This window comes from Carassius gibelio, chromosome B7 (genome assembly GCF_023724105.1).
Source record: "Carassius gibelio isolate Cgi1373 ecotype wild population from Czech Republic chromosome B7, carGib1.2-hapl.c, whole genome shotgun sequence".
NCBI lineage: Eukaryota > Metazoa > Chordata > Actinopteri > Cypriniformes > Cyprinidae > Carassius > Carassius gibelio.
In genome coordinates, this window is record NC_068402.1 from 16,387,032 (window position 1) to 16,405,323 (window position 18,292).

Below are 18,292 nucleotides of genomic sequence, written 5' to 3' on the forward strand. Positions count from 1 at the left end.
GCAGGGACTGAGGGACTCAGAAGAATAGAAGTAACACTCATTGCACCAAAATATTGAGATCTCCTCAATAAAAACCCATTCCAAAGTATCCAGAACCTCAGATTGGGCAGAAGGTTCATCTTCCAACAGGACAATGAACCTAAGCACACAGCAAGAGTGGCTTATAGAATGTCCTTGAGTGGCCCATCCACAACCTGGAATTGAACCCAATCAAAATAATTCTGGAGAATCCTAAAAACCTGACAGAGCTTGAGAGGAGAAGAATGGCAGATAATTGCCAAATGCTGACGGATAAAGCTTGTCACATCATAGCCAAAAAGGCTTTAGGCTTTCAAGGGGCTTCAGTTAAGTAGTGAGTTATGCAATGTACGTATTTCATTTTTTTTATTAATAAGTTGTGACCGTTTTGTGTTTGCTTTGTCAATATGGTGTATGGAGTGTAAATTGACATGGGAAAAAAAAGTAATTTAAAGCAGTTTAACATAAGGCAGCAACATAACAAAATGTGAAATAAATGAATACTTTTGCAAGGCATATATATATATATATATATATTATACACGTATATGTGTGGATGTTTTTTATTTATTTATTTTTCCATTTATTAAAGTATCATTTTTTACATTCATTACTTTGTGCTTTGTCTGTATGTTTAACTGCAGTTAGTCAAGTGAACAACCAGTCAGTAATAACACTGATTTGCTGTTCAAAGTGCCCTGCTCTCTGTTGTCCTTGTGCCAGTTAGGCCTAAAAAGTGTGTGAAAGTGTCTTTACATGACCCTCTTTAATGTTCTGTACCTGTATATAGATTCCATACTGGTTCAATCTGGTCCCTTAAACATCCTGATGGTCAACACATTCTGATTGGCAGGAATATTTATAGACCCCCGTGTGATGGAACATTAATGCAAGATACTTTTTTTGTGCATGAGCACATGTGTTCCTGAGGATATATTGGTCTGAGCCAGACATGGCTGATGGTTAGAGGACGGAAAGATGTTTTGAATGCCACTGATTTATTAATAAAGCCAGCTATATGAATGTTTCTCAAATTACTCTTGTGTCATACTGATTCTATCTCTTGTCCTTTTCTCTTTTTTTTGCAGCAAAACCGTACAATCAAAGGTGGATTGCATTTTGGTGAGTATTTGATATGGAAAAATATGATGAAACCTGTTGATTCACGGAAAATACAACACCAACAAAAATAATCATGCAACTAATCAAAAAAATAACCTGACCTTTAATTGATCAACAAAAAATAACCTGAGCTTTATCTAATAATGTAATATTATGGTTCCAAATCTTACAAAACATTACAATAGACATACAAAAATGTGCTTTAAACCATAATAAATTGTATTAATTGGCATTTAAATATATTTGATTAAAGACATGGTGAATTGAATAATAACATCGGACAGTAACAAGTAAACAAAGCTTGATTTTGTTTGTTTAAAAGGTAGGCTGTCGAATTATAAATTACACAAGGTGTGTTAAACATAAACCCAAGGAGAAGGCAGTTAGGGTTAGGTTAGGGTTGGAGTTAATTGTTAGATAATAGGGTTAGAGGTTAGGTTTATTGTTGTAAGTTTCAACAGGGCTGATTGTTAAGTTATAGGAGGAGAAGTGTTTGTAAGTCAAATCTGTCAAACTGATGGCATTATACTGAAAAATGCTGCTTCTGCTATCAAATATCAAAATACTAAAATGCTATCAAATATCAAAATATGTTCTCTCATTTATGGAGACAAAGAAATCCAAATGGCCTACTAAAGATCAGTGACTTTTGTTCCTTTTCTTATAATGCTAGAATTTGTATTTTTTTTTATATTAGAAATGAAATTCGAGATGATCATTTTGTGGAATGCCCAAAGAGGTATTGGCTGACTTTGCTTTGACTTTTCTGTAGTTGTGTTTTAATTCAGAAAGGGTTTGGCTGGTTCAGCACTGATGTTGGTAGAGTAGAGTTCTGTCTTTAAGCGCAGTTTTTCTGTTGTGGTCAAAATAGTGACAAATATGATGATATTAGAATAACAGAGCCACCGCCTATTATGGGGAAGCTAATCAAAAGTATAAAGAAAACTGTGAGACAGAGACACACATAAAGATCACAAGGCCGAGTCCAGAACAGAAGCAGTGTTCTTGTGCGCCCATCTTATTAGTCTTTCTGGCCACGTCCAAGCTCACTTACATCCTCACACCTTCGGGACTTTTGTAACAGTGGGCTTCGAAAAGTAAATGTCATTGTTCACTGCATGCGACATACCCTGCATTGTTTATAATGAGGAGATCAAGTGCGGTAGATTTTCAACACTTAAGTTTCCACATTAGTAAATGTTTTCAACATTGACAATAATAATAAGAAATGTTTCTTAAGCACTAAGGAGTAATGGCTCCATCTACACCATAACAATAGTTCACTTTAGAGAATATATTAAAATAGAAAACAGCTATTTTAAGCTGTAATAATACTTCAAAATGTTTTCCTGGATTTTAAGCAAATAAATCCAGCCTTGGTGAGCATAAGAAAATTATTTTTAGCAATTTATTGTAATATAATTGTCTGCGATGTCAAATAACTAGTGTGAAGCGTTCTTTAGTTATCATATATTTGAGTGAGGGCTGCATAAGGCGTTGGGTTTGTCAGTGCGGATGTTTGAGGTTTGTGAACAACTTGTGCATAGTTGAGGAGGTTCCCATCAGGTGATGTAGGACTGTGGTCAGTAAGGTTTTGAGTTATGTGGGGTGATGTGTGAGGGGAAGAGAAGGGGAAAGTGGTTTGTTAATGGCCCCTCAAGGTAAAGAGAAACACAAAATCCTCTCTAGATATTAGGCGGTGTGCCCTGTATCCGCCGCTCACCTCGTCTGTCCTCTCCAGTCCCTCCTCCTCTAGCCTGCCTCTGTTGACCTCTGCAGGATGTTGCCAGCTCTGACTGAGTCTTGCATCAGCCTCCTCGCATGAAACTTTCATTCCATAGTAGTATCCCACAAAGCCTTGCTTTTTAACACTTACTACCTCACATTTACATCTTGCTAACCATGTCACTCAAAACAAAACAAAACAAAACCAAAAAAAACTGTAATGCATCAAAATGTTCAACATTCTGTCATAATATTTCAGTTTTTCTTGCAATTTTTGGCAACCAAGAAATTCAGAGTAAACAATCCCTGGTTTAATTAAATGAACATTTAACTCTAGCAGGGCGTAATTAGATATTTTTGTGTGTGTTAAATCTTTGTTTGTAACAAACAAGGATACATGTCTGATATTATTTTACTGCTTTATATATAAACCGGATAGTTAACCCAAGAATGAAAGTTTCAGATTGTTTATTGCAAATTGGTATGACTTTTTCTTTCATGGAACACAAGGGAAATAATTTTGAGGCACCTGTTCCATATTAGACAAAGTTATATAGGAACAACCAGAGGGTGAGTAAATGATGCTGAATCATTTTTGGGTGAACTGTGCCTTTAAGAAGTTAATGTAAAATGCTGGAGATACAATACAATAATTCAGTTCATTATATCCACTCAATGTTCATTCAGGGGTTGAGGGCCTGACTGTTCTTGAAACATCACTTTGTGCCAGTATTGTATTATTCCAGCATCCAGGCCTGAAAGAATATGCTTGTGTAAAGTCTGTAGGCTTGTCAGTAAGAACTGGGTTCAGCCCATCTGAATAATGCATGAGTTATTCATGCATGTCTAGTAGGCTCTGTAGTGCTGAGTAAGGGGTCTGCACACTACCCAGGGGACATTACACCTGTATGAATGAACTGAGTGATGATGAGCTACAGGTTCTTCCAAGCTTTGTCATGACCTGACTGCCAGTGTCTTCATGTTTAAAAAAAAAACCTGTTCCAAAATCAATTTGTGTATAATTCAGATGTCCAGGAGACCTTATTTTAGTCTCTACAGGCATCATAAATATGTATTGCTCAAATGACCAGTTTGGTTTGTACACTACTGTTCAAAAATTTGGGGTCAGTAAAATAATTTTATAAAAGGATATTAATACTTTTATTCAGCATTAAATGGATCAGAGGTGTCAGAAAAGGCATTTATAATCTCATCTTATAATTTTTTTTTTCATCAAAGAATCCTTAACAAAAGAGAAATAGGCTATACAACAGTTTTCCCAGAGATAACAAGTATTTATTGTACTTATTGTACTAATTGTTTTCAACAGTTTTAAAAATAAAAAGTTTTTTTTTGTTAACCAAACCAAATCTTTTCCACTGTAGCGTATATGTGTTAATGTTTTGGTTTTCCACATGCTTATTTTTGCCCACCCTTAAGTCCCCCGAGTCCTCTCTTAAATAGGGTTGTTCACTTGGCTCCGAGACGTCTGCATTCTCATGCCATTTTTACTTACCTTTCTTACCCCTCTCCAATGTTAACGCTAACGGCGCTCAGTGGTTGATAACTTTAGCTATTTGCTGGCCATCTTTCCCTTAGCAACGAAGAGACGAATAGAAAAGACAGAAAGAGACACAACTATTCTTAGAATTCGACGGAAAGGGGAGGGCGGGAGAATCAGCGAGTGATGATGCCATCACTGATGAAGAGATGTTTAGGTGACAGGTGCGTTTCCTGACAGCCTTTCCCCAAGTGTGTAGGTATTGTTTATTTTGACATGGCCCTTACCCCAAGGAGATAATTGTGGAGTAATTGTTGGTGTAGACACCATGAAAACAAAAGGCTTGTTTACGCTGGTTGGTTTAACTGACTGCTCTGATCGCTGAGGGATTAGGTATTCTTCAGGATTATTTTTACCTTGGATGACTTCCTGTTTAGGGTTATGCTGCACAATCCTATTGAAGTCCGTTTATTTTGATTTGCCGCTCACAGCACTTCAGGTCTCAGCCCAGCTTGCTGAGTAAATGCCTTTGAGTTTTAATATTGCATGAAGTTTCCTGGTGGTTGCCAGGTGCAGAAAACCTGTCAAAAATCACTTTAGTATTTCTATCCAATTTCTGTTTTCAGTGCTTTAGGAAAGGGGGATGTTTGGGGGTTTAAGTGTATGTTTGCGAGTGAGTAAGTGAAGATGGGAAGCAGTGCCTGGAGGGAGAGACTCGTGTCTGCTGCTCTCTACTCGGGCAGAATTTAAATCAGCTCTGCCCCACCCAAACATCTCACACATTCTCTTTGAAGAGCTGTTCAGGGCTCTCGCACACTTAACAAGAGCTGCCTGAAAGAGAAATAAAGAGACCTGAAGATCAGAATAAGGTCTTTATTGCAGAAAGTGAAAGGGAGTTCATTTGTATTTGATCATTTTTTTATTGTCGGGTAGCTGGTGAATCATTTTGACTTGGTAGGTCATATAACACTGACTCTGATGCCCTTCAAACATCTGTAATTTTGTAATGAAGTCACTTGATTTCATGCCGTTGACACATTGACCACTGACTTGTCTTTTTTTTTTTTTTATAAAATATTTATTTGGCACGGAATGCATTTAATTGATCAAAAGTGTCATTAAATGTGTGACATTATATTTAAAATAATAAATAAATTCTTGTGAGCCTTGTATTCATCAAAGAATCCTAAATATGTATCTCAGTTTCCACAAAAATATTAAGCTCCTGAAACTTTTCAACATTTATAATAAAAATAAATGTTTCTTGAGCACCAAGTCAGGATATTAGAAGGGTTTCTGAAGGGTCATGTGACACTAAAGACTGGAGCAATGACTGCTGTAAATGCAGCTTTGCCATCACAGGAATACTTTACAATTTAAAATGAATTAAAATAGAAAACATTCATTTAAAAAAAATATATATATACTGAACATTTAATATATTTTTGCTATACCTTTTTACTGAAAATAATGGACCTCTTTCAAAAACATGGAAATCTTGCCAAAAATTGTAGTATGATTTTTTTATTATTATTTAGTCTGATTAAACTTGTAAACAGTTAAATGTTTACAGGTAAACAGTTAAACAGTTAAAAAATAAATAAAATTAAATGCATAAAATTGTGAATTTTGCTTCAGAACATGATGTGCTTCTGAAGACGAAAGCTTGTTTTCAGTGTGACCACTGACCAGGAAGTAAAATACTGTCATATCACTTTTGTTTCATGATTTATCTTACTCTCTTACACTTCTAATTTTAACAGTGATGACTGTCGGTGCTTGACATTTGTGACCCTCTCTGTGAAAACCCAGCTAATGTCATTTTTTTGTGATTTACTGTTTTCTACATAAGATCATCCTTCATAAGGTAAAGAACATTCTTTGAAACCGTAACCTTTATATCTTTATTATTAACTGAGCAAGGCAATGACAAAAATGAAAGTAATGATTCAAATCAAACTTTGACGTTTGTTATCTCCTAATTAGATTTTTAGACTTTGGCCTGGATTTCACAGAGAGGGTCACATTTCATATTCTTGAAACATGCATGACATTATAAATTCTTAATACTGAGCACACATTATCTGTGTTTATGTTGCTTTGCAGCAAGATGTGGAGAATCTTACAGATATTGAAAAACTCTACCTCTATCTGAAGTTGCCTTCTGGATCCAGCAGTGGCAATGAGAAAAAGTGAGTGATCTTTATCGTGTTCTACTAAATTACATTCAGGCAAAATCAATGATTATGATTTTAATGCAACCCTTCAGAAATGCTTTTTTTTAATCTTCTTTATCATATTGCATTTTGCTAATGGTAGGGGAAACTCAGCTGCAAAACAGTATCTGTGGCTTCCAACTGTACAGTCATTCAAATTGTATTGTTAAATGCTTTCCTCTCAGTGAGCAGAGCTCCATTTCATCGAGTCGTACCCAGCAGTTGCATGCATTTAGCTGGATTCGCAGCCACCTTGAGGAACATCCTGAAACATCGCTGCCTAAACAAGAAGTCTACGACGAGTACAAGTAAGTTAGGATTCCTGTGCCGTGGTGCTTTCCCCATTCACCTAATACTCAAATCATCTTGAAGAGATGGAATATGTATATATGTATAATGTACTTTAACAAGTTGTTTTACACAGAGCTTGAGATTCTTTGTGGTCTCTGTGCTTTTTCTTATTGATTTTTTGAAACGTGTGTGCTTCACAGGAGTTACTGTGATAGCCTGGGGTATCACGCTCTCAGTGCTGCAGACTTTGGAAAGATCATGAAGAACGTCTTTCCCAACATGAAGGCACGTCGACTTGGCATGCGAGGCAAATCCAAATATCCTTCAGTGGAACTTTTTGTAACAATCCCGCCCCCCTTCTTTCCAGCCCCTCAAAGCATAGACACGTTCCTGTCCCTGAACTCTGTGTACTAAAACACCTGTTGCTGTAATTCATGTACGCGCTATATATAGATCAGAAATCGAATCAAATTAAACTTCCTCCTCCTCCTGTATAGCAAACCCCTTCACTTTTGGCTGCCAAATGCTTGATCTTGAAAAGACATTCAGCAGTGCCCATTCATTTCTGTACAGCCTTGCAGTAGAGATCATTTCTCTATGGTAGTACAGGCTATAGTCTTTTTAACTTAGGTAACATCATTTGAAATAAAATATATTTTTTTACATTATTCTAAATTTGACCATGATAAATAAATTAATCATCTTAATTCATAGTTTAGCTAGAAAAAATCATAAGAGAAAGCAACAAAACAACAAAATTTTTTTAGCTGTTGCGACAAATCTCAGAAATGATGATGTGTAACTGAGGTCATGGTTATTTTGGTTTTAAGTAAGGCAGGGTTAAAAGTGCATTTGTGAGTGATAATTATATTTTTACTTTGAGTGATGCGTCACTGATATAAACCATGCTTGTTATTGATGGTTGCCACTGCAACGGAAACCCAATCCTCACCAACTTTAATGCCTTAGAAAGCAACCCCATTATTCCAGCGGAGGACCTCTTGTATTTTCTTATCCTAGAGAAGTGAACAAGAGCTTTTTAATGATTCTTTTTTTCCATTCAGCTCTGCAGTAGTCATACCTTTTTGGTTTGTGAACGTCATGTTTGATGTAATGCCATACACCGTGTGCATCTAAAAACAAAAACTGGCAGTTTGTCAGCTTCCCGCCTGAGCTCTGTGAGATGGTCAGTAAAGAAATTAAGTTAAAGGTATGGTAGAAGTACATGAGCTGGAAACCCACTATAGACCTGCATACAGTCTCTTTACATACCCAAAATAATAGATGGGTTAACAGTAAATTATTGTTGTTGTATTTTTGGTTTGGTGTGTCAAAGTCTTTACTTGTTACCAACACCTCTGCCCTGCATGGCTTATGGCACTGGCTTGGCCTCAGTTGTGCTTTTTACATATTGACATTGATTCAACAAAAATAATATTTTTATTCCATACCATTAACAAACATTATTATGTTATTTGCTTCATGCCAAAGAGATCCAATACATTGTTTGATATGTGGACATCCACATACCTTTTATTTGTTTAATGGACAGATGTATTTCCTTGACTTCTGTGAATGTATTGCTATAGTGGGCTTAGGAAGAGGGCTTTTGTACAAATGCCATCTCTTCCCAACCTAGATCTTCACAAATCAGGTGATGGGGTGAGTAACTGCTCTTCTTTTTCATTTAATTATTTCATATCTTTCTTTCTTTCTTTTTTTTCTTACCTCTGTTTAGCTGCAATTGTCACTCTTATTTTTGATATCACTCAAACAGTGGCATGTGTCAAAGTCTAGAATATTATCTGTTCTATTGAAAACTTCTGATTCAGTTCTTTCACTTTTCATTATCAGTGTGAAGTGTTTGAACCTACTGGTCAACTGTCGAGTGCAGAAGATGAGGTGCGTGTGGCCGCATGTGGGTTGGTGTGCGAGTGGGCACAGAAAGTGCTAAGTCGGCAGTTTGACAGCGTTGAGGATCTGGCTCGATTTCTTTTGAACAGCCACTATATTGGAACTAAGTCTGTGGCTGCTCTTACTGTGATGACCGGTTCCCCATCAGGTACAGTAAACTTGTAATAGCCCATCAGTTGTACCTAAACTTGCAAATGTCTCCACCTTGTGGCTACGTCGTCGTTGTTCTATAATCGTTTCTCTTTTCTTTCCCACAGGAGCAAAATTGTCCATTCAATCATCTGCATTTGCTCCCACAACCGATGCACACTCATTCCAACCACAGGTTAAAACCCTGGTCTCACCCTCAGTAGATGCCAAACAGCAACTACAAAGGAAGATCCAGAAGAAGCAGCAAGAACAGAAACTGCATTCTCCACTCCCTGGTGAAGCTCAGGCCAGGAGGGCAGATGGGGGCATAACTCCTGGGGCAAGAACAGGCATACCCTGTGGAAGCCCTGCTCTTCTCTCACCTCAATCTATTGGGATTGTGGTTGCGGCTGTTTCCAGCCCTATCACGGTAAACTATGACTTTCACACAAAAGACAAAAATGACAAATTACATTTTAAAGAGATAGTTCACCCAAAAATGAATTACACACCCATGAATTTGTGTTGTTTCAAACCCGTAAGACCTTCATTCAGCTTTAAAAACAAATGTAAATATTTGGATGAAATTCTGACCCTGCATAGACAGCAACACAACTGACATGTTCAAGACCCAGAATCGTAGCAAGCACATTGTCAATATTGTCCATGTGACATCAGTGGTTCAACGTTAATTTTATGTAACTACGAGAATACATCGAGAATATGCAAAGAAAACAAAAATAAGGGCTTCATTCAACAATTTCCTAATCTCCCTTTCAGTCTTTGAAGTGCGTTCACAAGAGTACCACACTTGTAAATAAGGCACAGTGCCATCCGGGTTCTATGTTAGAATGCATGTCAAAGACAGACAGGGAACAAAATAAATTCTTGAAAAAAGTCGTTATTTTAGTTTTCTTTGCACACAAAGTAAAGTATTCTTGTAAATAAAATTATGGTTGAACCACTGATGTAACATGGACAATTTTTAAGTTTGCTGTACTTTCTGGGGCTTGAACGTGTCAGTTGCATTGCAGTCTATGGAAGGTCAGAAAGCTCTATATATAGCTCTATAGATAAAAATATCTATATTTGTGTTCCAAAGATGAATGACGGTGGTAGGGGTTTGGAATGATAGTAATTAATGACAGAATAGATTTTTTTCGGGGGGAACTATCCCTAATTTATAGTAGCACCTGTTCTTTGACTAATATTTCTCATTCCTCCTTTTTTGTATTTCCTGCAGGTTCAGAGGAGCAGGCAGTTGTTGTCTCCTAGCCCTGTTCCAATTGGAGCTGCAGACAGCAAAGTTCTTCCTGTAAACTTTCAAGTGGTTACCCAGTCAGTGCACCCTGTGAAGCAGTGCCCCAAGACACCTCATAATATTTCGGCTAGTCCGATAAGCGACCGGTCAGCCCGTCATCGTTATGCCCAAATCCTGCCCAAGCCATCTGCCTCAAGTGGCATAACCCTGCGCTCACCAACATTGCTTATCACCAACAGCCCCATCAAGACGGTGATGTCAACTCCGCATGTCAGTTCAGTCAATGTAGTCAAGATGACGACTATATCTCTGGGCTCTAATGGCAGTGGGACCAGCACACTAGCTGATACCCCTGCTAGCAACAAAGTCAGACCTGCATCTGCTGGAGTTGCCAGCATCAATGATGATCCACAGCCAGTTACACGTGTTCGCAGTGGGTCTATAGCTGTAATGCCATCAGTTTTGGCAAGGTTAGGCCGCTCAACATCCACGACCCCTGTCATCGACACTAAAACAAATACTGAAGCCATAATTGGAAGTGGTCAAGAGCACGGTAGTACAAGTAGACTGGCAACCACTCTGGACACCGTTGGTAGTGTACAGCGGTCAGGGATATTCAAACCCAGAGCGGCTAGCGTACCCACTCCTCTTGACAAGGACTCTCTGGGATTGGACACTCTAACAGGGACCAAATGCAGTGAGAGGACACTCCTTAGTGTCAAAACTCTGTCTGCTGGCAGCAATAATTCGTCCAACACTAATGAAAGCACTTTGTACCGGAACACAAGTAGCACTCATTCAAACAGTGGTAATGGGGTTGTGACATCACCCAAAGATTCAGTGTTGGCAACCAGGAGCCCTCACAAAAGACCTAGCTTATGCACTGATTTGAGCCCAACACCTGTTAAAAAAGCCCATATTTCTGTTCTACCAGCAGGTGGATCCGATGGACTGAAGTCAAACATAATGGCAAAGCAAATTCCAAGATCAAGCACTCCTATAAGGACAGAAAGTGCACCTCTCAAAGTGACAGGCAAAGCTATTGCATGTCCGGTCAGGAATACTGGCTTCCAGACAGTTCACAGGCCTCAAAGCATCTCCCAGGGAAGATGGGAAGGAGCTTCATCAGTAATGGATTACAGAGTTCCTGTCACCTCTACAGCAGGTCAGGATACTTCAGTGGGGAATACCATGTTTCAGACTGTTTGCAGACCTCGAAGCATCTCCCAAGGGAGATGGGAAGAATCTTCAACAGGTGTCGAAGGTAGAGCTGTGGTCACCAGAACTGTTAGTGCTCCAGGACAGGCTTTGCTGCAACAAGTCGCCAAAAAGTCACAGGATTTGCTTATAGACCAGCCTGACTCTTCTGCCACATATGAACTGAAGAGTGTATTTTGGGATAGTGAGCTGCAAGATGCTACTCAACAACATCAGGAAGTTTATGGCCCGCAAATGGCGTCTGAGCCAAAGCAAATGTCCACCCCATTGATGGAGCCCCTTCCTGCAATTGCTCAAGCCTCTTCTTCCAACCAGCAGGCTCAGATGAGTGACTACAGAACCCAGGCCAACCTTAGCTACTTTCCGTTTGATGATGACATGACCCAGGATAGCATTGTTGAGGAACTTGTACAAATGGAAGAGCAGATGAAAATTAACAGTAGCATACAAAGTTTCAGCAACTGTGTGGATAATTCACTGCAAGGCCAGCAACAAACCATGCAGACTACCATGATGTCCACCCTCCAGACCAACACCCTGTATTACAGCTCTGCTCATAGCAGCAGCACCCCAATCCAAACACCCACTCCTACACCTACTCCCACTTCTGAGATGATCGGAAGTGGTCAAGGTATGATGCATGAAAGCCCCTGTTCGCGCTTAGCCCCAACCACTCCGGTCGACAGCGCTCTTGGAAGTAGTCGACAGACACCTATTGGCACTCCCCACTCCAACTGCAGCAGTAGTATCCCACCAAGCCCTGTGGAATGCAGGAACCCTTTTGCCTTTACTCCTATTAACTCCAGCATCACTGGATACCACGATGGAAGTATCGTCTCCTCAAGCCCTGTCAAGCCAATGCAAAGACCAATGGCCACACATCCAGATAAGACTAAACTGGAATGGATGAACAGTGGGTACAGTAACAGTGGTGGGAACACCAACAATGGCATTACCATTCTGCCCAGCTACCAAGACCTAGTAGATGACCACTTTCGAAAGCCTCACGCCTTCGCCATCCCAGGCCAGACCTGTCAGTCGCAAAACAGATATCATGACACTCATATCAGCCGCTTGACACCCATTTCGCCTGTCCAACAACAAGTGGCAAGCATGGCTAGCCTCAACAGGAAAGAGGGTTTTGCTGTTCCAGCACCCCTTGACAACAAGGCCAACTCAGGGTCTGGAACATTTCGATGCCGCAGCGTTAGCCCAGCAGTCAGGCAGCGCAACTTGAGCGGGACCCAAAATCCCAGTGTTCCCCACTCTGTGGTCTCACCTTTCAACTCACCTGTAACACCTGAAGTGCTAAACATCTTTTCTAACAGTGACCCTGATGCAAGCATCAGCAGCATGGCACAGAGGAGTCAGTCTGTTCCAGTCACAGTGATGATGCAGTCTGAGGTTCTACCCATGCAAGCAGGCCAGCAGATGAATACCAAAAACATCAGCAATGTCCTCATCAACAAAATGGATGGCGATGGAGATGACTCTGTACGTGGCCTCGGAATCAACAACATGCCATCCAACTACACTGCCCGCATGAATCTCACCCAGATTCTGGAGACCACCACAGTGCCCAGCTTTCCTGGTAGTGCCAGCCACCAAGCTCTGATCTCGCCTTGTTCATCAGCCTTTGAGTCCCAGAAGCCTAGTTACCTCATGAAAAATGCCAGAGAGGAGCCGATGAGCTTCTCTGTAGATGAAAGCCAAGCACAATCAGCCTCAGGGGAGCACCAGTCTCGACAACAGCAGCAGCACTTAGGCAGACGGCAGCTCCTTGGGCAGAAACAACAGAGTCAGGCCATGCTTTTGCCTCTACAGCAAAGCCTCCAGCAGCATCAGCACCAGCAACCCTTGGATTTAGACAGAACTGTTAAAGATCTTTTACATGAGGAAAGCTTGAATGCTGGCTGTGTGGGGCAAGGATCAGAGCTCCGTGCTGGGAGTTCAGTGTTTCCCAGCGATATGCGACTAACCTCTGAGCTTACCGGTAACATAAATGACTTAAATACATTGGACACCAACCTTCTTTTTGACCCCAGTCAACAGCAAGGACAATATGAAGACTCGACACTGGAAGAACTGAACAACGACCCACTTTTTCAACAGATATGCAGCGAGACTGTGAATTCTGCGGGCTTTGACTGGTTGGAGAACAAAGACCAGGCAACAGTGGAAATGTTGGGTTAATTTGTGCTTTTGTGTTGTTTTGCTATTTGGATAGGTTTCCATGTATGTATTTTGGAAATCTCATCAATGTATATATTCGTCTCGTCGTGCAGCACCTACTGCTATGAGCCCCTGGACGTCACAACACAGGTCTATATTGAAGTGCCAGGCTTAACAGAAATGATTGCCCTATCAAGATTGCTGGTTCTTTGTCTCAGTGGTTTTTGAGAAACAGCCTAACCTAGAAATACTGTCACACTTTTCCTGCTCTTTCTCACCAGTTTTGCAAGAAAACACGTCAGAGCTTTACATAAGAAGTCATCGGAGACATCTTTATGCCTCTACACTGTTTTGTGCATTGAGTTACACAATTTTTATACAATCCTTTGAACGTTTTGCAGTAAAAGGGTATTGTATGGAAGATTGGAAAATAACTTCTTTTTAACCCTTTATCTTGAAGAAAAATATTTTGTATTTTGAGGTAACACCAGCTATAAAGAGGTACTGTACCTCATCTAATTAGCTTTTTCACTCTGTAAACAAAATCGGTGCTTCCGTGTGCAGAAAATCAGCTTTGAACATGTTGAACATCTGTATTGTCTTTCAGTAAACAAGAATAAGGGAAGATCCCATTAGCAATGTTAAACTTTCAGGGGATGCTTAATATTGAAATACAACAGCTTATACCTGCAGCCTCTGATTACAAAGTAATAAATTATTGCACACAAATGTGCCACCATGTTAGAATTTGTAACGTGAGCCAGTAAACAATTTACATTTGCAGCTTTATTCTTATTGTCAACCACTATGTCAATTGGGAAGTATGCATCTACTTACACAAAATCGCTTGTTACATAAATGAATAAATGAGTGCACTTTTGAAATTTAAATTCACTTATGCTAAAACTTACTTAAATTGAAAGGTAAAAATATTGACCTATGTAGGGTTTTTTTTCACCCCTAAGCTGCATCTCAGGTTTCTCCAACCTCTAAATTGGAAGATATCAATCAGATTTTATCCAACAGAAAAAGTCAATGAATGATCATGGCACTGGTTATTGCACTAGCTGGCACCTTAATATTGCATTTGCTATTCGAATATGGATTTAAAATGGAAGAATTTGAAGTAGAAATTGGTTGGTTAATCGTAACTGGTGAACCCAAAATGCCAAAGTATAGTTGTAAAACAAAAAAAAGTTTTACAACAGTTGTCAAACTATCCCAAATGATATTGTTAACTATGCATTTATGTGGCCAAGAAATAGATGAGTAGCCACTTTTTTTTTATTTTTGTTATAAATTTTCCCCAATGTCGTTTGGCAGTTTGCATAAATGAGATTCATTAAAGTATATATTGTCTCGTGCACATGCCTTGTTTTGGCATTTTCAACGACTGTTTTCTACTTGAGCACTTCATTCAGGAACTTCTTTATAACATGCACTAATAAAGAGCCTTTACCCCTTAATCAAACCATCACACCAGCTGTAAAAACATCAGGAAACTAAAAAAATACCCAGATCACATTACTAATAAATGAGCTCAGCGCCGCTAATATCACCAGATAGTCCCCTGCCCCCACTCGCTTTGAAAGCTGGAATGAAGACATTTCATTCAAAGGGTCATAACTGTACTGAAGTACTTGATTAGTAGTCTGCTTTCAGAATAGCAGAGCTTAAGAGACACTTTGTTACTGAGTGCGGTAGTTATTGAATTCCATCTTAGCCTTACTTCCATACCAAAGTTTTGTAATTACTGCGAAAAAATAGGAAGTCTACCTTTTTAGCATCACCACTTTCAAATTCAATTCTTACCCCAGTTTTTAAGATGCATGTTTTAAAATGGATTTATGAAAATGTCACCCAGGTTTAAATGGGGCCAAGATCGTGGGGTTGAAAAGGGAATTTGTTTTATGCATAATTGTGTCCCTTGCATATGACCACTGTAGCACTTGAATTTTATTAACATGGCATGTCAGACTTCATGCTTCTGGTATTTATAGGATGAAGAAAGTCCACTATGGAATTTCTGTTTGTTGTGACGCTCTGTAAATAAGCTCCATTTATAAAAGGAAAAAATAACACTGAATTACAAGTTTGATTAACAATCTTGTTGACAATGTGACCATGATGATAGTGACCCAGTGGTCTTTGGCAAAGTTTTTGTTTTGTTTTTGTTACAATTAATAGTTTACATAACTAGACATCTCTTGTATAGATATACTGTAGCTTGTTGTGAGTTTTAATTTTCAAGCTTTTCTTCTCATTTATTTATTATTTGGCTTCCAGTTTTTGTTCCCACATAAGAGTGTGCTTTTGTGTGAGAATATAGCATGTGTTGTGGTTTTTTCATATCCTTTTTGTTTTTTTGCACAGGGTTAAGCAGTTAACACTGGAAATGTAACAACTGAAAATTCACTTCAAAATTCATTTCAAAGTTGTTCTCAAGTTCAATTCATTTCAAAGTTCTTCTTTTTATTGCACTAATTTCATTGAGGAACTTTGGCTTTGAGAATTGCAGTGCAATACATGAAGCCCCAGTACACTGTTTTGAGGAGCTACTGTTTGGGGGGTTAAAGTAAAAAAGTGTCCGTTTGTGTTCTTATGTTCAGGAGCCCTTTGAGGATCTTCTTGAGAAATGCTTACATGTAAATGAGTGAAAGCAATTGAAATGTTCAATTAAAAACATTTAAATAATCCACTGTTCATTTACAAAAAAAAAAAAAAATGTAAATTTGCATTTGATCTCTGTACATATGTCATGACTTTATTTGCAGTAACAGTAAGAGTATTTCTGTCCAGCAGAAGAAAATTCACTTGTGACATAATTCGTTTTCTTGTCATTACTATTTCCTCCCTCTTAAAAGTATGTAAACGTTTGTTTTTTTGAACAAGCACTACTATTTCTACTTTAATGAAGAAGCAGGCCAGAAACGTGACTGTATTATTCTTTGACTTTGACTTGGTAGAATTGTCCGTTCTATTCCCTCGTGCGGTTATTGTTTATGTACAGACGCTTTATGGTAGTTTGATGAAATTTGTTATGACATTACAGCAAGATTTTCTTCATTCTTTTGTATTGAAAGTGCTTACTGATGTTGAGATTTTTTTAAAGTGGTTTTAAAAACCAGTAAACATTTTGTAAAGTATGGCAAATAATTTGTTCTCTCTGTTTCAGACTATTTGGAAAGCCAGGATTGTCTTGTGTAAAAATAATACAACACATCTCATTTGAAATATTAATTGAAATGGTTCATTGTGAAGAATGCAAAGCTTAGTCCTGCCAGTATTATTTTAGAATAAAACAGTCAACCAGTTCAAGCTGTACTTTGAGCATGAACATTTATCATGTACAACCAACCTATTGAAACTGATATAACAGGGATTTATGAGAATTATTTGACAAATATGTTCCTATTAAATATATAGGGATATAGTGTTTATAGAAGCACTGTGTGTTTCATGTGAAGTAAAAGGGAGATTCTCTTTTGGCTGATGATGAGTCGCTTGCTTTGCATTAAATTTTAACTCAACATACAAACAGACCAATCACAAATTAAAATATAGCTGCAAGCAGCGATGGCGGGCTCAAGCCACCAATGCCATCACCACCCCGGTGGCATCAGGTAAACTGTGCCCAGCGGGCACATGCATTCACAATATCCCTCTGGCAGTGAGGTTTTAAAGGATAGAGGGGAGCGTAGAAGGGAGCGTGCATTTGCAGTGGCTGGGCCACGACTCTGGAATACCCTGCCTTTAGAGATCAGACTGGCCCCTTCCTTGTCTATTTTTAAATCTTTGCTAAAAACTTTTTTATTTTCCTTAGTGTACTGACTACTGTGTTATGCTACATTTTGAAATGGGTGGTTTTAAATTTTTTGTCTGGTCTATTTTTATGTATGTGTAATATTCTTGCTCTTATGTTAAAGCACTTTGGTCAGCCAGGAGGCTGTTGTAAATGCGCTATACAAATAAATTGAACCTGAACTTGAACTTGATATGGCAGTTAAAGGGTTAATCTGAATCATCTAGACTTTAAAATCACATTCACAGAACAATATATATATATATATATATAACTTTAGTAACACTTTACAATAAGATTTCATTTATAAACATTATGTTAACATGAACAATATTTATATACAGCATTCATTCATGTCAGTTAATATTCCAAACTTAAACATTAAAACATTGTTTTATTGTGATTTTTTTCCAAGCACATTTTACCAATTCCAAACCATATCAATCTTAATAACTACCATTATTTTTTATTTAATCATTTATGAGTGCTATACAATAGTCCAGGAAAGCTGGAAGAGAAAAACAGGTCAAGAAGAACTGACAAAAGAATTGCAAAAGAATTAGGAATTAATGTGAAGATTAATTTTTAGTCAATTCTGCAAGACAGACTTTCAGGAAAGGAGGTGGAATAAAAATGAGCTCCTAAATCTTAATCCCGGATTCTGGAAGATATATTCCTCAAACCATCAAACAAGAGGAGGTGGTGCTGGTCCTTCACGAGTCAGTCTAATCTGTTCATTAAGCCTATATATAAAGTCTTAATATATAGTATTTCACAATACTTCATGATATTCTAATTAAATATTTTTTTGGAATCTTAGATCTCTCAGAACCTGACACATTGTAATTCTGAGACTCCAGGAAAGTGGCAGTTCTGTAAAATGTTGGCGCTGGAGATTAAATGCTCACTGATAGTTTCACACC

General features: G+C 38.5%; 1 protein-coding gene across 1 annotated transcript in view; it reads left to right on the plus strand.

Moving 5' to 3' along the window:
• rfx7a (regulatory factor X7a) overlaps positions 1 to 17,557 on the plus strand; it is a 27,638-nt gene extending 10,081 nt beyond the window's left edge. The window contains exons 2-9 of the mRNA XM_052561493.1: positions 1,107 to 1,140; positions 6,473 to 6,558; positions 6,768 to 6,890; positions 7,074 to 7,190; positions 8,451 to 8,535; positions 8,728 to 8,935; positions 9,045 to 9,346; positions 10,160 to 17,557. Coding sequence (XP_052417453.1) covers positions 1,107 to 1,140; positions 6,473 to 6,558; positions 6,768 to 6,890; positions 7,074 to 7,190; positions 8,451 to 8,535; positions 8,728 to 8,935; positions 9,045 to 9,346; positions 10,160 to 13,588 — 4,384 coding nt within the window. The 3' untranslated portion in view covers positions 13,589 to 17,557. The remainder of the gene's footprint in view (positions 1 to 1,106; positions 1,141 to 6,472; positions 6,559 to 6,767; positions 6,891 to 7,073; positions 7,191 to 8,450; positions 8,536 to 8,727; positions 8,936 to 9,044; positions 9,347 to 10,159) is intronic.
• The last annotated feature ends 735 nt before the right edge of the window (positions 17,558 to 18,292 follow it).